This window comes from Brachyhypopomus gauderio, chromosome 4 (assembly GCF_052324685.1).
Source record: "Brachyhypopomus gauderio isolate BG-103 chromosome 4, BGAUD_0.2, whole genome shotgun sequence".
NCBI lineage: Eukaryota > Metazoa > Chordata > Actinopteri > Gymnotiformes > Hypopomidae > Brachyhypopomus > Brachyhypopomus gauderio.
The window spans coordinates 35,091,132-35,112,779 of record NC_135214.1 but is presented as its reverse complement, the minus strand read 5'-3'; the positions used below and the strand labels follow the sequence as shown (position 1 = coordinate 35,112,779).

The window sequence follows — 21,648 nt, the reverse complement described above, 5'->3', positions numbered from 1 at the left end:
TCTCCTCTCCACCTCTCCTCTCCACCTCTCCTCTCCACTTACCCTCTCCACCTCTCCTCTCCACCTCTCCTCTCCACCTCTCCTCTCCACCTCCCCTCTCCACCTCTCCTCTCCACTTACCCTCTCCACCTCTCCTCTCCACCTCTCCTCTCCACTTACCCTCTCCACCTCTCCTCTCCACCTCTCCTCTCCACTTACCCTCTCCACTTACCCTCTCCACCTCTCCTCTCCACCTCTCCTCTCCACCTCTCCTCTCCACTTACCCTCTCCACCTCTCCTCTCCACCTCTCCTCTCCACCTCTCCTCTCCACTTACCCTCTCCACCTCTCCTCTCCACCTCTCCTCTCCACCTCTCCTCTCCACCTCTCCTCTCCACTTACCCTCTCCACCTCTCCTCTCCACCTCTCCTCTCCACCTCTCCTCTCCACCTCCCCTCTCCACCTCTCCTCTCCACTTACCCTCTCCACCTCTCCTCTCCACCTCTCCTCTCCACTTACCCTCTCCACCTCTCCTCTCCACCTCTCCTCTTGACTTACCCTCTCCACCTCTCCTCTCCACCTCTCCTCTCCACCTCTCCTCTCCACCTCTCCTCTTGACTTACCTTCTCCACCTCTCCTCTCCACCTCTCCTCTCCACTTACCCTCTCCACCTCTCCTCTCCACCTCTCCTCTCCACCTCCCCTCTCCACCTCTCCTCTCCACCTCTCCTCTCCACCTCCCCTCTCCACCTCTCCTCTCCACCTCCCCTCTCCACCTCTCCTCTCCACCTCTCCTCCATCTTCCAGGGTGGATTGACTACTGCATGTTGGACTCTTTTTCTGGTGAACATTCTTTTCCACAAATCAGATAAAGTTAAATAAAAAGACTGCTTAAGTATCACTTCACCTACCCCAACCACCCTAACTGCCCTCAACTGCCCCGACAGTCCCAACCAACTGAACCACCCCAACCAGTCAGCCACCCAGACTAACCCCCAACAGCAGCCCCAGCCGTCTGTCAACCCTCAGTACACCAACTGTGGCCACAAGGAAGAGAGAATGAGAGCGTGATAGACAGGGAGGTAGAGGGAGAGAGAGTGAGAGAGTGATAGACAGGGAGGTAGAGGTAGAGAGAGTGAGAGAGTGATAGACAGGGAGGTAGACGGAGAGAGAGTGAGAGAGTGATAGACAGGGAGGTAGACGGAGAGAGAGTGATAGACAGGGAGGTAGACGGAGAGAGTGTGATAGACAGGGAGGTAGAGGTAGAGAGAGTGAGAGAGTGATAGACAGGGAGGTAGAGAGAGTGATAGACAGGGAGGTAGAGGTAGAGAGTGAGAGTGATAGAGAGGGAGGTAGAGGTAGAGAGAGTGAGAGAGTGATAGACAGGGAGGTAGAGGGAGAGAGAGTGAGTGTGATAGACAGGGAGGTAGAGGGAGAGAGAGTGAGAGAGTGATAGACAGGGAGGTAGAGGGAGAGAGAGTGAGTGTGATAGACAGGGAGGTAGAGGGAGTGAGAGTGATAGACAGGGAGGTAGACGGAGTGATAGACAGGGAGGTAGAGGGAGAGATAGACAGGGAGGTAGAGGGAGAGAGAGTACACAATCTCTCATGCTGTGTTCTGTGGGTTTCTGTGTTTCTGTCTGAACCCACAGTGTGCAGTAGTTTTTCTAATGTAGTGATGACAAGATCATTCATCATCCCAACCACTCAGTACCATTGTTACGTTTGCGACGGGCAGGCATGACGCAAATGCAGAGTTTGAGAGGTTTTAATGAAAAAGAGGTATACAAACACGATGAAGACACAAAAGGCAGAGGGAGCTATACTAACTGAACTAAACGGGTACGTTAAACAACCGGGAACACGAAGACATGAGAACACACAAACTACCAAACCGTAACTTATGAGCAGCAATGAATACAAGTACACTAAACACAACAGTAACTAAACCAAACAGACGGCTAGAACAAATCATATATGAAACATTCACGACGGGGAACCTACACACAGAACACGAGCGCTAGACACCAGAGGAACACACATACAGAATACGAGTCGCGGGGAGAACAGATCTAACGGAGAAATGACACAGAGAAGAAGCGAGTAGATACCGTGCAGGGAATGACCGACACGGGGGTAAAACACTAGGAGGTTTTTATAACAGAAACACAACGGTGAAACGAGACTCAGGTGTACGAAACTGACGACGGGGGCGTGACAGACAGAGGGAGGAACGAATGGGAGCGGGGAGCTAGGCGGGACCAGGGAGGAGGGAGGGGCTGGACGTGACAACCATACAGTAGGCCTACAGATATATACAGATCTCTCTTTCACACACACACACACACACACACACACACACACACACACACACACACACACACACACACACACACACACACACACACACGAGTCTCTTTCACATATTGTGTATCTATCTACCCAGTCTCTTGTTCTTTTTTGTCTCTCTGTCTCTCTCAGGCCTGTAGGTGATGATTGCTGGTTATAGGCCACATGACTTTGTCTTCAGGGTTGAATGTTAAGGTGTTTGTACAGTGTGTTCACGTGTACCTTTTATTTCTGTGGTTATGTGTTTCTGCCTGTGCAAGTGTGTCATCACTGGAAGAGTTGTGTGATTTATGACTCTTCACTGTGTGATAAGCACTTTGTGCATGTGACCTCCTCTCTCAGCAGCTGTTGCATCTTATCTTTACAGAACATAAGGGCTGATTCTGAAACTTCAGGGCTGATTTCAGAACATCAGGGCTGATTCTGAAACTTCAGGGCTGATTTCAGAACTTCAGGGCTGATTCTGAAACTTCAGCGCTGATTCTGGAAATTCAGGGCTGTTTCTTTGAAGTTCATAATGCCAGCGCTGGGATTGGATCAGGATGCTGCCCTGAATGTGGCCAGCAGTGTGGAGGCCTGAATCCTGACTTCTTACACTCCTTACACTCTTGACTCTTTACACTACGGTCTCCTTACCCTCCTTACAGTCCTTGGTATTGTGTTATGTTATTGTTACTTTTTGCATGTGTGTGTGTGTGTATTTATGTGTGTATGGGTGGGTGTGGTGGGTTAATGGGTGTGTAAAACAGAACCTGATGCTATTCAGAAATTAGTTTTATTTGTTCCAAATGTATTACAGTGACATGCAGTGTATAGAGAAGAGGTGTATACTGTTATATACACTGTTGTTCACACATGTGTAAAGTTTAATGTTAACAGGTGCATTCCCTGTTTCCTGATTGTACCACAGGGCTGAGCTAAAGCGTGTGTATACAACATATCGTGTCTTCCATAACTGTTTCCTCCCTAAGATCCAGAGCTGAAAAAGAGCAGATGTGTGTGGTGTGTGTGGTGCTAGCATGCGTGTCCTAGTGCTGGCTCTGCGGGCTCACAGGAAGAGCTTGCTGTGGCAGGCGTGGCAGTAGGGTTTGCCCCCCTGCTCCTTAAACACCCCCTGGCTAAGCTGCCGGAGACAGAAGGCGCAGACAAAGTGCTCGGGGTGGAACTTGCGGTCCAGCGCGGCGATGCAGCGGCCGGAGATGGGACAGCCACACGTGCCACACAGCGTGCCCTGCCGTGAGTGGAAGTGCAGGGGGCAGAGCGCACGCCCGTCCAGCTCCTGGAAACAGCCGTCCGTGAAGGGCTTCAGGCAGTCCTGGCACAGGCAGGCAGGGAGAGACAGGTGGAACAGACAGACAGGCACACGAGAGGCAGAGATTGGGAGAGCAACAGACAGATCAACAGACAGACAGTCAGGCAAATTGTGCACAAATGTCATTTCATCAAATGCAATTTGTACATTCCCAAATGTGTGAAAAGTGCGTGAGTGTGTGCAGGTGGAGTGTGTAAAGTGCGTGAGTGTGTGCAGGTGGAGTGTGTAAAGTGTGTGAGTGTGTGCAGGTGGAATGTGTAAAGTGCGTGAGTGTGTGCAGGTGTAGTGTGTAAAGTGTGTGAGTGTGTGCAGGTGGAGTGTGTAAAGTGCGTGAGTGTGTGCAGGTGTAGTGTGTAAAGTGCGTGAGTGTGTGCAGGTGGAGTGTGTAAAGTGTGTGAGTGTGTGCAGGTGGAGTGTGTAAAGTGCGTGAGTGTGTGCAGGTGGAGTGTGTAAAGTGCGTGAGTGTGTGCAGGTGGAGTGTGTAAAGTGTGTGAGTGTGTGCAGGTGGAGTGTGTAAAGTGTGTGAGTGTGTGCAGGTGGAGTGTGTAAAGTGCGTGAGTGTGTGCAGGTGGAGTGTGTAAAGTGCGTGAGTGTGTGCAGGTGAAGTGTGTAAAGTGAGTGAGTGTGTGCCAATGGAGTGTGTAAAGTGCGTGAGTGTGTGCAGGTGGAGTGTGTAAAGTGCGTGAGTGTGTGAAGGTGGAGTGTGTAAAGTGTGTGAGTGTGTGCCAATGGAGTGTGTAAAGTGTGTGAGTGTGTGCAGGTGGAGTGTGTAAAGTGCGTGAGTGTGTGCAGGTGGAGTGTGTAAAGTGCGTGAGTGTGTGCAGGTGGAGTGTGTAAAGTGCGTGAGTGTGTGCAGGTGGAGTGTGTAAAGTGCGTAATTGTGTAAAGCTTTAGGAAAGTCACTCACAGCACAAACGAAGCAGTCTGGGTGCCACGTCCCGTTGGCTGCAGACAGGTAGTTGTCTTGCAGACATTCTCCACAGCCCGAGCACCTCGGAGCAAAGAGGCGCAGGAAGTCCGGAGAGCAGTACGGCTTCCCTCCGTGCTCCATGAAGCCTAGCAGTGCCCAGGCCGGGCCAGCCCGTACGGACCAGACACAGCAGCACGAGTCAGTGTGTACATGCTTTACAGTGCAGTGAGTGACAGATGTTCTTTACATTCTAGTTTACATTCTGATTGTAAAGTTTTATGTTGCTTTATGCGTGTAGTATTGAGTTGTGCTCTGTTGGGCTGTACAGTGGTGTGGTGTGTTGGATTATGTTGTGCAGTGTAAGGCAGTGTCGTATTGTTTTGAGTTGTGGTCTGCAAAGTTGTGGTGTTGTGCAGAGCAGTACTGTACTGTGCCTTGTTGAATTGTACCGTGTTGTGCAGTGTTGTATTGTGCAGTGCAGTGAAGTGTTGTGTTGTTTTCTTGTGCAGTGCAGTGTTGTGTAGAGTGCAGTGTTGTGTTGTGCTGTGCAGTGTTGTCTAGTGTTGTGTAGTGTGCAGTGTTGTGTAGTGTGCAGTGTTGTGTAGTGTGTAGTGTTGTGCAGTGTTGTGTAGTGTGCAGTGGTGTGTAGTGTTGTGTAGTGTGCAGTGTTGTGCAGTGTTATGTAGTGTGCAGTGTTGTGTAGTGTTGTGTAGTGTTGTGTAGTGTGTAGTGTTGTGTAGTCTTGTGTAGTGTGTAGTGTTGTGTAGTGTGCAGTGTTGTGTAGTCTTGTGTAGTCTTGTGTAGTGTGTAGTGTTGTGTAGTCTTGTGTAGTGTGTAGTGTTGTGTAGTGTGTAGTGTTGTGTAGTGTTGTGTAGAGTGTTGTGTTGTCCCTCTTACCCTCTGTTCCAAATACTTTTCCACAGTGGGTGCAGAAGAAGTGTTCTGGGTGCCAAGTGCGGTCCATCGCCGACAGAATGTTCTTTAGAGAAACACACACACACACACACACACACACACACACACACACACACACACACACACACACACACACACAGTCAGTCAGCTTACCACAGCAAGCGTATTAGATACATCACACTCTAACACCAACTGTGTCACAAACACTGTGTGTAAACACTTTATCAGGTTGCAGTTCAGGTGCGTCTCTCAGCCGCTACGACACAGACAGCTACAGCCTAGACATGCAGGATTAGCTCGAAACTATTTTGAGGCTTTCGGTTACCCATAGTTCTCAGCAATAAAAAAAAACAGTACCACAAAAATGGTAGACAGCACTTCTGCACCAAATAGTTTTACAATGTTTTTTTCACAGTTAGTTAGTAACATACTTGGATTCATCTTAGTAAAAATTTATAATTATTAATTGAAGCAATTGAAAATTAGTTTATTGTATCACATAAGCTTGTTGGCGTATTTAGCTAATCTAGCTAGCAGAGCTAACCAAGCTAACATATATTTTATTTAAGGGTAGTTTCTTTTCAGCTTATCTCTCAAGTACCTTTCTCATGACGTTATTTGCGTGACCAATAGGACAGACCATACTAGGCTTCTGAACGCAATGTGTGTACATCACAGGTACTGTGTGTAGTGTTAGAGCGTGTATGATGTGTGTAGTGTTAGTGTGTATGATGTGTGTAGTGTTAGAGTGTATGATGTGTGTAGTGTTAGAGCGTGTATGATGTGTGTAGTGTTAGTGTGTATGATGTGTGTAGTGTTAGAGTGTATGATGTGTGTAGTGTTAGAGTGTGTATGTTGTGTGTAGTGTTAGAGTGTGTATGATGTGTGTAATGTTAGTGTGTATGATGTGTGTAGTGTTAGAGTGTGTATGATGTGTGTAGTGTTAGAGTGTATATGATGTGTGTGGTTTTAGAGTGTGCATGATATGTGTAGTGTTAGAGTGTGTATGTTGTGTGTAGTGTTAGAGTGTGTATGATGTGTGTAGTGTTAGAGTGTGTATGATGTGTGTAGTGTTAGAGTGTGTATGATGTGTGGAGTGTTACAGTATGTATGATGTGTGTGGTGTTAGAGTATGTATGATGTGTGGTGTTAGAATGTGTATGTTGTGTGTAGTGTTAGAGTGTGTATGATGTGTGTATGATGTGTGTAGTGTTAGAGTATGTATGATGTGTGTGGTGTTAGTGTGTATGATGTGTGTGGTGTTAGAACATGTATGTTGTGTGTAGTGTTAGAGTGTGTATGATGTGTGTATGATGTGTGTAGTGTTAGAGTGTGTATGCTGGGTGTAGTGTTAGAGTGTGTATGATGTGTGTGGTGTTAGAATGTGTATGTTGTGTGTAGTGTTAGTGTGTGTGTGATGAGTGTATGATGTGTGTAGTGTTAGAGTGTGTATGAATTGTGTAGTGTTAGAGTATGTATGATGTGTGTGTTGTTAGAGTGTGTATGTTGTGTGTAGTGTTAGTGTGTATGATGTGTGTATGATGTGTGTAGTGTTAGAGTATGTATGATGTGTGTATGCTGTGTATAGTGTTAGAGTGTGTATGATGTGTCTCATACACCACCAGGCTCAGGTGTGTTACCTGGAGAATGGGGCCCTGGCAGTAGGCACAGCGTGGGGAGAACAGGTTGTGGTAGTCGGCCTCACAGTACGGTTTACCGTCCCTCTCAAAGAAGCTCCTGGAGGCCAGTTCTTCTTTACACACCACACATACAAAGTGCTCCGCATGCCAGACCTGCCCCAGAGCTGTAATCATCTACAGGGAAGAGGAAGGAAGAGACAGGACGTTAAAGCTGCAAGCACAGCGTAATAACACAGACTGATGCATGCTGGGATTGGTGGAGTGATAACACAGACTGATGCATGCTGGGATTGGTGGAGTGATAACACAGACTGATGCATGCTGGGATTGGTGGAGTGATAACACAGACTGATGAATGCTGGGATTGGTGGAGTCTGTTCTATGTGGGACTTTTCACAGAGTTCAAAGCCAGTTCCATCAGTGTATGCTGAGTGCTTGATTCAGTGGAAGGGGGGGGGGGGGGGGGGGTTGCACTGCTACCATGGCAACACATAAACATAACAAACACCACAGATGGAATTTTAGTTTAATTTGTATGTTTTTTGTGCGACGCCTGTCACAGGTTGTCCGTCCGTTCTTTAGGGGAATTTCACATCTTTAATCTGGCCCACTGTCCAAATGAGCTTTGCCCAGTTAATCAAGACCTCTTCAGCTCTCATTACCCAGTTCAGGATTATGATGAACAAAACAAAGGTCTGGCCTGGATGAGGGTCTCTACAGAGCAGATTACAACCCTCTGCTTTAGCAGTGTCTGTACTGCTCATGTGTGTGTATATTAGGATGGACACACACTTCATTAAGTGCAATAAAATGATTTCTTACAGTAGCCCCACTCAGGCTGTGGAGATGAACACACCCAGCTCAAGGACGAACACACCCAGCTCAGAGACGAACACACCCAGCTCAGAGACGAACACACCCAGCTCAGAGATGAACACACCCAGTTCAGAGACAAACACACCCAGCTCAGAGACGAACACACCCAGCTCAGAGATGAACACACCCAGTTCAGAGATGAACACACCCAGTTCAGACACAAACACACCCAGCTCAGAGACGAACACATCCAGCTCAGAGACGAACACACCCAGCTCAGAGACGAACACACCCAGCTCGGAGATTAACACACCCAGTTCAGAGACGAACACTCCCAGCTCAGAGATTAACACACCCAGTTCAGACACGAACACACACAGCTCAGAGATGAACACACCCAGCTCAGACACAAACACACACAGCTCAGAGATTAACACACCCAGCTCCAGCAGTCAGACGCTCCTGATTAGGTGACTTAGATTAGGGATAGAAGATTCCAAGGAGATGGGCACCCAAGCAAGATATGCTCTCTCTCTCTCTCTCTCTCTCTCTCTCTCTCTCTCTCTCTCTCTCTCTCTCTCTTCCTCTCTGTCTCTCCCTCTGTCCCCCATGCCTTCATCCTCAGTGTAAAAGGTGAAATGTGTTTACCATTTGTGCACATGTGCTTGTATTTGTGAGCATATGTATCTACTTAATCTGTATTTTCACGCTAACATTTTTTTGTCAGCCAATTTTTCTGTCTGTCTGTCTGTCAGGTGTGACTCTATGTGCCTTTTCTAACCCGTGTCGGGCTATATACCTTCCCAGCAATGCACTTTCCACACGAAACACAGTGACCTTTGGCCTCTGTGCGGACACCCATCTTCTCCATGTCCGAGCTGAGCGTTCCCAGTAGGCTGTCGATGGCGTCTATGCTCTTTGCTGTCAGATCATTTTGCTCTTTGCTCGCTGCAGGGTTTCCTACTGTTTGGTTTCCACCAGCAGGTTCTGCCTTCTCTTCTGGCTTCGGTTCATCTTTCTTTGAGTGTTGGATAAGTGGTGGTGGGGTGGTTGGGCTCGCCTGGTCTGGGAGCTGTGGGCAGACATGCAAAATGTTTTCAATAGTAACACTGCAGCACTTGAAGAAATTGCATTTATTTGATTTCTCAACATCACTGAGCCTGCGCTGCCCTCTGCGGATTATACATGGTATGTGCAACACCATAAAGCACAAACATGAACTGCTGAACTGCAGGTGCATGTAATGGCCATCTGGGCAGTGTGACTCACCCCCAGCCCCAGATCCAGCAGTTCATTCATGATGGAGTCCAGCTCCCGTGTAGCCGTCCCCGGACTCATGACCCCAGCCTCCACAGGAGCAGGCAGATCACTGCAGCAGCAGGAGAGAGTGATCTCAGCCAGTCACAGGGATTACCAAAGATCATATCAGAAACCATATTTCATAAATTAAGTTATCAAAGTTAAAGTTGTTGAAGTTATCGTTAGGAGCTGAAAAAAACATTTAAAAGATTTTTAGCTTGATCACTTAAGCATGTTCAGACCCAGCCGTGTGTCTATAAGTTTGTTATGGTTACATAAGCCAGCTGTGTGTCCATCAGTACATATTAATGTAAGTGCAGGAGTGGGCGTATGATACAAGTGGATTTCAGAAGACTTTTCACCTTTGACCTCTCCTAAACCTGTTACCTTTCATTAACCTTTGACCTCTCATAAACCTATAACCTTTCATAAATTTTGACCTGTCATAAATGCCATTATCAGCGGCCAATCCTTTAAACAGTCAGTGTAGTTAGGGACGTCAGTGTTAATTAGATATATTAAAGACTGTCCCATGGGGGCTGAACTGTGTGAGTCTGCATCAATAAACCAAATATGAAAATAGACCATGAAGTCACAGACACCAGTGTGGAGGGATTGGCAGGAAGGACCAGGGTCTCACCTGTATACACCTGAATTTGTGTGGCCTGATTTAGATCCCGAGGTCTGAACCTGTAAGGACAGATGCACGATCAGAGGCATGTAGGGAAATCCCTTCATGATGATAGCTGCTTTGAATGACTTCATGTTCTGAAGATGTAGCACTCTCTCATCCCCTTTGGGTCCCATGTATAGATTTAGACACAATCCATGTTTTTTTTTGGGGGGGGTGCAGTTATACATTATAGCCACTTCAACGCAATGAAACAGATTTGAACTCCTTCGGTGCAGCAAACCGGAACCTGTTTCTCTGGAGTTATGAACTTGGCTTACCTGTAGTGACGCATCTCTGGAGTCGTCTGTGTGTGGGAGGTGGAGGTTGAGGCTCTGTGGGGGGCCTGATGGAGAAGGGGTGGTGTTGCTTTTCGTGGTTGAGCTCAGACCCAGCTCCTGCAACAGCTCATCTGTAACACAGCAGCTGTGATGTATACCATTTCATTCTCATCTCATCACACACACACATCACACACACACACGGTCACATGAAACACACACACACACACACACACACACACACACACACACACACACACACACACACACAGCACCTCCATGCTGCCTAGCTCATTATGTTCTGTAAGGTGTAATTCTGTAATAATGGTTTATTTATTTATATGGGTTTTTTTGTTGTCAAAGTAAATTCATCTCTGCCATCATTCTGTGGTTACACAACACCAGCACACATTGCACTTACAGTAAGAGGAAGCGGACCAGGTTTTCACTACTGCAGCCGTCACAACGGAAGTCAAACAAACACACACTTAAATTTATCTCTCCTCACATTTCTTCTGCTGACACCGGGAGGTGGTTGTAAGGAATATACAGTTCAGAACAGTACAGAACTGATCATGGTCATATTTTTGTGTGGTTTTTGTTGAACATCGGTTGCTGTTAAATTTTGTTTGTACAGTACTTTGGTTAAAATGTGCTTTATAAATAAATACTTACTTACTAACTTACTTACTAATTCAACTGCCCCAATCTCACCCTTTACCATCCATTTACAACCAAACTGAGCTTCTCATTTACCCCTGTCCTAGTCCATCCTAATAGACTAACTACCCCCTCTGCAACCCCTTACTAGTAGACTGATTGCCCTCTCTGCTACCCCTTACTGACAAGGTTAAGTTGAATTTAAAGACATTCATGGTGTCATTCTTATCATTTACAGTGTTGTTTAAACATGTGAAGACCGGGTGGAAACGCTAGCAGTGCACTCGTGTAAAGAAATGTCTATGTTTTTAGGTTTTTCTACCGAGCTAAATATACAATTAGAAAACTGCACCACAATTATTTTATTATTGTATTTTTATATATTTTGTTTTAATCTCTCATTTTTAATTTTAATAAATTTTAATAAATGGAAAAATGTGTTTTAGCCCATATGATCAAATTCACAGAATTTGATAAGATCTGTCTGTCAGTTCTGTTTTCTGAGGTGTGTCTCATATCTACACAGAAAAATTCACCTCCTGATTTTAGCATGAAAATTACTACAAACTAACAAAGAATCAATGTTGTTCTCCAAGATAACTGAGGAAAGAATGTATCTGACTTACCAAGTTCGTCCATGGCGATGTGTGAAAATGCGGTGGGATGTGAAACTCAAAAACTCATGTTTCCTTTTCCTGTTGCTTCATTGGTTCATCCTTTTTTACAATTTTTGCAAAATAAATACTTCCCTATTCATACTTTAGAATCGCTTATTGATCACTGGTTTATTAATTGCATTTATTTATGGGTACACACACACACACACACACACACACACACACACACACACGTGGGTGTGCATGTCACTGGCTCTGAAAGAGAGAGATAGAGACAGGAGAGGAGGGTGTTGCTCGATTATGTACATTTATTTGGTTTAATTAGCTTAGCTCGTCAGTCCCCATTTAATGTGTTAAATTCTTGTTTTTATATTTAGGGACCCTGAAGCACACTCTCCCGTGTCATGATGTACTTCAGTTCAGCGTGGCGTGATTTTGTAACGGACTGGTGTTTACGTGCAGAAATATGAGAGAGAGAGAGAGAGAGAGAGAGAGAGAGAGAGAGAGAGAGAGAGAGAGAGAGAGAGAGAGAGAGAATTACCTTTAAGCAAGCATAATAACATGGGCCTACATTTCCCATGAATCTTTGCTGTTACCGTGAGTATTTCTGGGAATTAAATGCACACTTCCTACTTTACCGCTTTAGGCGGTTGCAGTAGTTATTTTGGCTTTCATAACGAACATTAATACAATAGATGAATCAAACTCGGATTAAAGTGTTTTCTGCTTAAAATGTGAAGACTTTTATACCACTGTTTTGCGATAAATATAAAAGGATCCAACTTTGAGCGTCTGGCGCACACTTAAAAGGGCAACTGAAGACAGGCCGGAGGCCGGTGGGGCCCGCTTTGGGGAGCGCGCGACGAAGTGTGGATCAATTTTCTGTCTTAATCTGTCACGAACTTTAACTGAATGTTTATTCAAGTCTTATGTGTAGACCTATGCGTATTCAGTGTGTTATTTATATGACTGTTATTTGCGAATTGTGTAGATCTGAAGAGATAAAATATTAGAAATTATTCTTGCATAACTTCCAAATTCTCTAGTCTAGAGTATTGGGTAGTAATAGTGTATTAGTAATAGTAGTAGTAATAGTATTAGTAGTAACATTGTGTTAACGTTCTTGGTGCGGTCGTCACCCGTTACTTAACACATGGATAGGTGATATAGACGATTACAGATCATAATTACACTGACGAGTTAACACGGCACTGGTGATATGAAATGAATACAAATGTTGCGCATCCTACAGCCGTTATTGGGGTTTGAGTCCCAGTTGTACTAGATGAACACTACCAACCCCAGTACTGAAGTATTTTAATTCATTCCAAGTCTTTCCGGTGTTTTGCATGAACAAATACAGCGCGAGCACTGATCCATCACCCATAACGTCGGTTTGTCCTCCCTTTGTCCTCCAGAGCGTGTGGGGTGTCCTGTCTCGTGGTGGGGGAGGAAGGCGTCCCCGTCATGTCCTCCGCTAAAGACGCTCTTCGCAGACAGCGGCGTCGAGAACTGGACGCCAGGCGCAGCAGGTCGCGCGTGCGTTTGGGCTCGTGCCTGCAGGGCTGGGCCGAGCTGAAGGACGAGCTGGGCTTCTCTCTGCACTCAGAGCTCGCGCAGTTTCTGCTGCAGAGGTACGCTGCTGCCTACCCCAGCCCTGGCTGGCCGGGAGGTCTGAGGCATCACTTTAACCCAGCTCCCAGCGCACACGTGCACAGGTGTGCCTGGGTTCAGGTATGAAGCTGTGGGCCACAGGTGGGCTCCGATGCCTGGATTAAGAATCGCTGGTAGTAACACTCGCTTAACCGCTGCAGGGAGCGTTGATTGGCGAGTGAACCTTATTCAGGCTCATGTTGATAGACAGACTGGTACCTTGGACCGTAAAATCAGCATAGTGCTAACATGCCGTATGAACTACAGTGACCTCTAATTGCATCTTCGTGGTATGTGTCTTTTGGTCACTATGGATGTATGTTCACTGATGTTATATCACTATTGTGTTTGTGAGAGTAATGTGGTTTAACTTCCTTCTCTTCCAACAGTTATTTGTCCAAGGAGTGCAGCAGGTGTTCAGGTACAGTGAGTGTGATTTTTGTCTCCTTCACGGTAAATAGGAAAGTCGAATCAGGCGCTGAACTGTGTAGTGTGCTGGCCTTTGACAGCTGGGGCTGGTGTAGACGTTAACCAATCGCATTAGCTCAAATTCACACAGACTAGACAACAGGCTCGATAAAAGACGTGTGGTTCCACCGTGTGCCAGACAACTGCTCCACAAAAAGAGGCCACGACCACCAGTAGCCATAGTAACAAAATAGGCGTTTAGTTCACGTCAAAGTAATGCTGTTGTATTTCATGTTCTACATACAGTATATTTTACTCCCTCTATATCTCTAACAACAATGTATGATGAGGAAATAAACATCACAGAAGATACCTAACAGGAATCCACCACCGTACTTGTTATCACTTCCTGGTTTTAGTTCAGTTGTGAAATGTGAACGTGGGTGTTGTACCTATTTTCAGTTATGTAGCCGATTGTTTTTGAGTGAGGATACTGTCACACTCCCAAACCCATGACCACCTACAGTCAGGGACTTTTGCCACTGTCCTACTCGAAGTGAGAGTGTTGGAACAGTGTTGATGTTTCTCTGGCCTGTTCAGGAGGTGGGAGGTCTGTGCTCCCAGCAGCTGTGTCCACCACAGAGGCCTCGCTCCACCAGCTGGTTTTACTGGTGCACAGTCACGGACGACACTGCTCACTGCCACCGAGCCGTGCGGGACCTGGGCCAGCGGTCACGGGCCCACCTGCGGGAGCCTGTAGGCGGAGACGGGCAGACGCGGACCCTGAAGTCTCCACGCGGGTGTCAGACGTGGAGGCGTGTCTAAACTACACCTGCGAGAGGGGACACGGCTTCACGTGGCATCCAACGCAGGCGGAGGTGGAAGGGAAAGTGGGTGGAGAGAAAGGTGGAGGGAAGAGGCGAGGCCAGCATGGAGAGGCCCCTCCCACGAGAAAGAAGAGGAGCAGAGAACAAGGGAGGAGGAGAGGGAAGGAGGGGAAAACGGTGTGTGTGCAGCAGGAAGTGGAGGTCTGTGATGCTGGGGGCGGGAGTCGCAGGGGAATTAAGTCTATCTCGCCGCCCACAGAGGAGGAAACAGAAGACATCCTCCCACAATCCTCTGCTGAGGAGGAGGAGTCAGGTATGTCAGGTGATTAAGAGGAGGAGTCAGGTAACTGTATCTGCATGTTCTTAGAAGTAACTAGAGATTTATTTCAATATGGTGCAGAACGGCACGAACAGGATGTGGGTTCGCAGGAGGAAGGAAGTGATGCGGTGGTTTCTATTTCGCCCCAAAAAAAGCGGTACAGATTTGTGTGTCTTTGGTTCCCCGGTACTGTGTTCAGTAATACGACAAATAATTTTGTAAGGCACATTGTTTACTTGTGTCTTAATGTGTTTTCACTATTAGCTCACTGATTGTGGGTACGGAGGACTGTGAAAACACTGGTGATGAAAACCAGAGTCCTGATGAGAGGTTCGCATTTTCACGTCATCAAATTACATTCTGTTTTCTTTGAAAAAATTTTTTTTAAACATGCACATGATTTTACATTCTTGTTTTACTCCCAGCACGAATATAAGTGCAGTACCAATCTCAACCAAGAGAGGGAGTCAGAGGAGAGCAAATCGGTCTGAACAGAACAAAGGAGATCTGAGAACAGCCAGGAGGAATAACAGGTGGTTTTGATAATTTCAGCACTGCACAAACCCAAAGCGTGAAACCCAGTTTTATTTTTACAGTATTTTTGCCATAAAAATTTGAGACATATTTATAACAATAAGATATCCAAATGAGATCATATTTTCTCTATTCCTTATATTTGATCTTTTCTAAAATGTATACACTTTAACCTTTCAGACAACAGCCAGTTAAAGATGACGTGTCTCAGATTAGTGGCAAGAAAAAAAGGTTTGTTCAGTGTTGTAATAAAAAAACAAATCTTGTCCTGTGTTTCCTGTGTATAATCAGTGTTTTACTTGCATTTGTTTTGCTGTTGTAATGTTATTATAATTTTATGCTAATGTTATTAATGTTATTATAATATGTTATAATAATCTAACTGCAACTACTGGCATTTACAGGAAAGCAACACCAAAACTCATTTTGCCATGTGAGTTTGAGGGCTGCTGGAAAATATTTTCCAGCCGTCAGTATCTCAATGTGAGTACCTCGGTGTCAGTACCTCAGTGTCAGTACCTCGGTGTCAGTATCTCAATGTGAGTACCTCGGTGTCAGTACCTGGGTGTCAGTACCCCAGTGTCAGTATCTCAATGTGAGTACCTCGGTGTCAGTACCTCGGTGCCAGTATCTCAATGTGAGTACCTCGGTGTCAGTATCTCCATGTTAGTACCTCGGTGTCAGTACCTTGATGTCAGTATCTCAATGTGAGTACACCGGTGTCAGTACCTTATTTTGAGGACCTCATTGTGAGGACCTAATTTTCAGTGCCTCATTGTGAATGTACGTTTACTCCTAAATCAGGGACTTTTCAGTTCTATCTAGCCAGCTGAAGGCTTAAGAAAATATTTAAGACCGTGCTGATCTGCAGGAGGCGGGGTCAGGGACCATGTGATGCTCCTTTCTATGCTTAATCTGTCCAGTCACATTGAGCAGAGGCAGGTCAGAGCTGCACTTGATGAATTATGCAAATCTGCTTTCAGCACCACATGAAGTACCAGCACGTCCACCAGAAGACCTTCTCCTGCCCACATGCCTCTTGCGGAAAATCATTCAACTTTAAGAAGCATCTCAAAGAGCATGAGAAACTGCACAGCGGTGAGTAATTAGCCCCTGGGTCCAAGAGCCCTCCAGCTACTGTCAGGTCTCTGCTGACGTCTGCATCACCAAAGCTGAATTCTATTGGACAAAAGCATCTGGATAATACATCAGTGTTTTTAGTCATTGTCTGTTATTGTTATTATCATTTTCCGATAAGCCTAAATGTGTGGTGTCATACTTGTGTATAATATGTTTTATATACTTTGAATAGCATAATTCAAACTCTCCATTATTTGTTGAATACGATCATCAAATGAACACATCAAAGTTTTATAATTTTAGCATGTGTTCATTACTGCTGGGTAACTGGTTACAGCTACATTCCGAGGTGAGTGATATGTGTTTTGGGGCCTGGGTGCTGGCTGGTGCATGCTGGGTAATGTGTGCTGGGCATGGTGTCTCTGACAGACCAGCGGGACTACATCTGTGAATTCTGTGCCCGGGCTTTCCGGACCAGCAGTAACCTGAGTATTCATCGCAGGATCCACACTGGAGAGAAACCACTGCAGTAAGAGGATCTCCTCTCTTACAAACACACACACACACACAAAGATCCACACCCCCACATGCACACACACACGTGCGCACTCACACAGACACACAGACACACACACACACACACATACACACACACACACAAAGATACACACACACACACAAAGATCCACACCCCCACGTGCACATGTGCACACACACACACACACACACACACACACACACACACAGATCCACCATTTGTTTCTCAGTAATGAATAAAGTCACTGTAATATTAATTTTTATTTACATTATTCAAATGACAGGTAGCATGAAGGTGTTAGGATGGTTTGTATTAGTGTGAAACGAGGATCTCTCGCTGAGCATGGATGTCATGCTGTCTGAACTCTTACCTGTGTGTGGGCGTGGCCTTTCCCCAGGTGTGAAGTGTGTGGCTTTACCTGCCGACAGAAAGCTTCTCTGAACTGGCACATGCGTAAACACGATGCTGAGCGTGGCTACCAGTTCCCATGTGACATCTGTGGTCGCCGCTTTGAGAAGAGGGACAATGTGACCGCTCATCGGAGTAAGAGTCACCCTGAGGCCCCGCCCCCAGCACGACTATGTCACACCCCCATTTCGAGCACCCCTGCCCCCAGCACTAGCGAGCCCCGCCCCCAGGACAGGGAGGGGGTTCTCCAAACCACTCAACCAATGACCTTGGACACATTTGCATCTAAAGGCAACCCCTAGATACATGAACAGAAGATTTGTAGATTTGACAGGCTTTCAAAATGGATGTGAACTGACATTCCCAGATTATTTAACTAAGTTTGGGTTCAGATTAAAGGAGGACTGTGTTAAGATCTAGAAAAACAATGAAGATACTTTAAGTTCAGCTCAAGACTGTGTTAAGCTGAGCCAGCCTCCAGATAGATTACTGTTTGACTGTAAAGACGTCTCCAGTCTCTGAGGACCTTTATAAAAGACAAACCGAGCAGGTCGTTTGTTTGCACACTGTCTGGGATCTCAACAGACCTACCAGTCAGATAATAAAGTGGCTGAAGAGGTCAAAGTTGAGCTGTTAAATCATTTTGATAGTTACAGATGGAAGTGCATCTGTTTTGTAGCGTGTCTGCAGTGTGTTACGGTGTGTTTAACCACAGAAATCCTGTATGTATGTTTTTCTGTGTATAACACATCAAATACTCTATGCTGTACAACATTGATAATGTGGCTCAAATTCAAATTTTTTTTCTTTTTTATATATTTTTGTGAGACTCCACACTTGTGAGACATTTTTTTCAACTCACATGGACTAAGTAAAATTCGGTCTTTCCTTAAACTAAATGCTTGTGTAGTTTTTTATACTTTTATTTGCAATTTCATTTGTTTAAAGACAGCGGTGCTAATAATATGTCTGTTTCTAGCTAATTGTTTTTTTTTCACAGGTCAATTTTTTGGTTTGAATAATCTGTCGTAGCGTCAGGGATAACGGGGGAATCCACCAAACGCGGGGGTTTCTCGTAAGTATTCCGCGGAGGGAATATATTTGCATATATTATGAAAATCTTAATCAGTAATTCCCGCCTTTTACAAAAAAAATCTTTTGGTGATTGACACGAATTTTAACCAATGACATAATTTCCTAACAGGTGTTCGTCGCGCGTATAAACAAAACTGACATCTCATTGGCTTCTCGTTCGTTCTTAGCCGCACGCCTTTCAACGGTTACCATGCCTACATTGCCTTTCTCACGAATAAGTGACGGAAAAATGAAAGCCAATAAGAACAGGAGGGGGCGGGGACTTTTGGACACACTGTGTCAACTGCTCGTTACTATCAGATCACACTGAACGCGACACGGCTGGACGCGCCGCCCTGTCTTAACTGCGAAGGAAAATGAAACTGTATCGTTTTTATTGAAAACCCGAACAGGTAAACGCGCCTTTTCTCGGTCCGTCCAAATACTAATCGCGCTCATTGGACTCTACGGTGCGTTTTTTTCTGAAAACAGCGGCATGTTCTGTGGTGAGACCTGGTCAGTGCTGCCTGGCCGGACGGTCTTGTGGTCCAGTGGTGTGTAGTGTCAGTGGTGCGCGCGTGCCGTGTCCGCGTGCACGAGGCCTGGGTATTTCACGCCGCGGCTCCTCGTTTGCCTCGCTGTGCAACAAAGACGCGGACCGCGGCGCCTGCGCCAGGAAGTTCCTGCGGCGTGTTGCCGCCTGGTGCCGCGGCACGGGTCGATATGTGAGGGAAGGCGACTTTAAAGTCCTTCCCGCTTGTCCGTTGCCGAACTGCCGTCCTGCCTGCGGGGAAAGATGGTGTGCGGAGCCGTATCAGTTACACGGAGGTACCGGGGCTACGTTCGCGTGGCATTTTAAATTTTGCATGACTTGCAAATTGCCTCGATTGAGAGTTCATATCTCTAGTGCTGTAGTCCTATATTGCAACTACTAACTGAATAAGCCCGCGAAGGCACCGTGTTTCGGCATGACCATAACGTGCTGGTCTCCTCCCACAAGGTCCTTGAGTCTTACCATCTCAGCTCTCTCTTCTGCAAGCCCCTGGCGTATTAAACCCTAGTTGATTCTGTATGTTTATTTTGTTAATGTAGGTTTGCTTGTTTGTTGTTGTCTTGTCTATTTAACCACTAACATTTACTCTTGAAGTGTTTTACATATACCGACAAACCAATACTCTAGCTGACAAACTGCCAAACCTTCCAGTTTACTCATCAGGCTCGGAGCAGTGTGTCATAATTCAGGAGAAAGTAGATAAATGAAGTGTATCTGTTTCAGTGCAATATGAATCTACAGCCTGAAATCTGAGGGTTACATACACAGCTGATTTATTAATCTCAGATTAAAGCCATGGCTGATATGAACTGTGAGAGTAGAATACATCTACAGCAGCATTTGGAGTTCTCTGGACCTGGTGCTCACATCTCCTGGAGCCCCACACATGAACGGCAATTGGGCGGCGCTGAGCCTCATGGTGTCTGTCTGCCCCGTGGATTACTGCACGTACACTGTTATTGGTTCTTGTTGGCCAGTTGTGTTCAGCACAGTACGATGCGTGTGTGAGGGTGTGTGAGGTTGAGGGTGCGTGTGTGAGTGCCTCTCCGTGCGTACATATGTGCATGAGTCGTGCAGGGGTAGTGATGTGCTCTGAGGAAGGAAGTGTCTTGACTCCTCACAAAAGGCCCTTTGGTCTGTGTGTAGGCTGCAGACACACACTCCTCTCTCAGAGGGAACCGGCAGACTTCCAGCCGGAGACCTTGCACACAGCTGTCAGAGTCTTGCACCGTGGGCCATTAAAGGGGGAGCAGTGTGGGTTTTGACCCCAAATCGGGGTGGTGGAGTGTGAGCCAGGCAGGCACTTCTGGACCGGGCTCGGTACCAGCAGCCCGACGCTACACAAGGATCCATTTGGGAAAAGGGAGAGAGGGAGAGGGTGGCAGAGAGTGCCGGTGGAGGGGGGGAATGTAAGAACGGGGCACCCAACCCTATTTCGCATTTAAAGCTGAATGGCGTTGTGCTTGGCTGTCCATCACTGTGTCTGCACGGGGGATCTGTTACCCCCCCCCCCCCCCCCCACCAGGCAGGATGTTTGAGAGGAGGGCAGCAGGGCTGATAATGGGGCTCCCAGCTGCATCCTTACCTGCAGGCTCGGGACCGCTGTCCTGCAGGCTCGGGACCGCTGTCCTGTCGCCAGCCGTGTGTTCTCCACCCAGCGACCTGGAGGATCCAACGCAAAGGCCACCGTGCCACAGTGGGCAGTGCCGGGGACTGGGGGCAGATCCGGGGGCAGTGCCGAGGTCCGGGGGCAGGTCCAGGAGCAGTGCCGGGGACTGGGGGCAGGTCCGGGGGCAGTGCCCTGTACCATCGGCTGTGGTGTTTGTTTTTCAGTAGTTTGACTTATGTTGGAAAAGCTTCTATCACTTACAAAAAAGTTCCAGTCTTTTTGGAGAGTTTATATTTGTATTCCTAACGCAGAATGGAAATCAGATTACTCCAATTTCCATTTGAGACATATTAAATATTTGAATACATTTTAGGTCTAACCACAGGGTTGCTTATCCATGCAGACTGTTCCCCTCATTAATACTACGTGGTAATGTATTCTGTAACTGTGGGGCAGCAGTCAGAGTGAGAAGATGAAAAAAAACAACCATGCGGCTTCACTCTGAATCTTTACTGGAGCCCAGAGAATATGGCTAGACCAGGCAGCTAGAATGTAGTTTATCTGGGTCATTGAGGAAGCACATGATAGTCGAAATGGGGGAGTGAGTTTGAGTTTTGAGGAAAAGATGAGTGCATGTGACATTTCTTTCTTTTTGTCTTTCTTTGTTTTTCTGTGTTATTCTCTCTTTCCCTACCTCCCTGTCCCTTGACTGATGATGAACTTTGGTGTGGAGCAATGTGTTCTCCACTGGCTCCACCCCCTATTGCTGCATGCTGGCCCCGCCCCCCGGTCCGAGGTGTTGCTGGGTCGTGCTGGACTCCACTGTAGGAACCGTGCAACAAAACCCGCATTGACCCGTTGAACAATGACGGCAGCACAGCTGGGCGACCTCGTGTGTCTGATCTGCCCCATATAGAGATGGCACTTCTGTATTCTGTAACTTGGGGCTGTGTGTGTGGATGTGTTGGTGTTCAGCGGAGGACGAGAAGGTCGAGATCTCGCGAGGTCAAAACGTGATGCTATTTCTCGTCAAGCTTTAACCTGTCTCAGGGGAGGGAGATTTTTTTTTTGGGGGGAGGGGTTCATTTGGGTAGTATGAGCTTCAGGAGAGAGATCTGGCACCACGGTAGCTATGAAGGCGAGTGTCTGAGTAGCTCTCTGCAGAAGAAGCAGGTGTAGCTTGTAATGCATCATCATTAC

At 46.6% G+C, this 21,648-nt stretch overlaps 3 protein-coding genes across 4 annotated transcripts in view; 2 read left to right on the top strand and 1 right to left on the bottom strand.

The window, feature by feature from the left end:
- Positions 1-3,081: 3,081 nt before the first annotated feature.
- lpxn (leupaxin) lies at positions 3,082-11,684 on the bottom strand. Its single transcript, XM_077004305.1, has 9 exons — positions 11,455-11,684; positions 10,169-10,299; positions 9,858-9,907; positions 9,188-9,287; positions 8,718-8,990; positions 7,103-7,276; positions 5,445-5,526; positions 4,545-4,693; positions 3,082-3,640 (listed from the first exon to the last, which is right to left on the bottom strand). Exons 1-9 carry the CDS (start codon positions 11,465-11,467, stop codon positions 3,374-3,376), a joined length of 1,239 nt encoding a protein of 412 aa, XP_076860420.1. The 5' UTR covers positions 11,468-11,684; the 3' UTR covers positions 3,082-3,373.
- Positions 11,685-12,051: 367 nt separating this feature from the next.
- On the top strand, positions 12,052-18,095 carry znf692 (zinc finger protein 692). 2 transcript variants are annotated; one of them, XM_077004303.1, is made up of 12 exons: positions 12,052-12,312; positions 12,864-13,079; positions 13,488-13,519; positions 14,107-14,646; positions 14,734-14,809; positions 14,917-14,982; positions 15,078-15,185; positions 15,367-15,417; positions 15,591-15,669; positions 16,170-16,284; positions 16,696-16,795; positions 17,202-18,095. In XM_077004303.1, exons 2-12 carry the CDS (start codon positions 12,913-12,915, stop codon positions 17,512-17,514), a joined length of 1,647 nt encoding a protein of 548 aa, XP_076860418.1. In that variant the 5' UTR covers positions 12,052-12,312; positions 12,864-12,912; the 3' UTR covers positions 17,515-18,095. The 2 variants fall into 2 exon arrangements, with proteins under 2 accessions (XP_076860418.1, XP_076860419.1); XM_077004304.1 differs by lacking the exon at positions 12,052-12,312 and adding an exon at positions 12,334-12,757.
- A 475-nt stretch (positions 18,096-18,570) lies between these two features.
- The window catches only part of fcho1 (FCH and mu domain containing endocytic adaptor 1), a 44,657-nt gene continuing 41,579 nt past the window's right edge, over positions 18,571-21,648 (top strand). The window contains 1 exon segment of the mRNA XM_077001284.1: positions 18,571-18,699. The gene's annotated coding sequence lies outside the window, so the exon portion shown is untranslated.

Excerpts from the sequence above, each read along its gene's own strand:
- lpxn (XM_077004305.1), bottom strand. Across the intron at positions 9,908-10,168 it reads CCAGAGATGCGTCACTACAG|GTTCAGACCTCGGGATCTAA; the intron begins GTAAGCCAAGTT and ends CTGTCCTTACAG. Across the intron at positions 5,527-7,102 it reads GCCAGGGCCCCATTCTCCAG|AACATTCTGTCGGCGATGGA; the intron begins GTAACACACCTG and ends GTTTCTCTAAAG.
- znf692 (XM_077004303.1), top strand. The coding sequence starts at position 12,913 with ATGTCCTCCGCTAAAGACGCTCTTCGCAGACAGCGGCGTCGAGAACTG. Across the intron at positions 14,647-14,733 it reads TGCTGAGGAGGAGGAGTCAG|AACGGCACGAACAGGATGTG; the intron begins GTATGTCAGGTG and ends AATATGGTGCAG. Across the intron at positions 16,796-17,201 it reads ACTGGAGAGAAACCACTGCA|GTGTGAAGTGTGTGGCTTTA; the intron begins GTAAGAGGATCT and ends GCCTTTCCCCAG.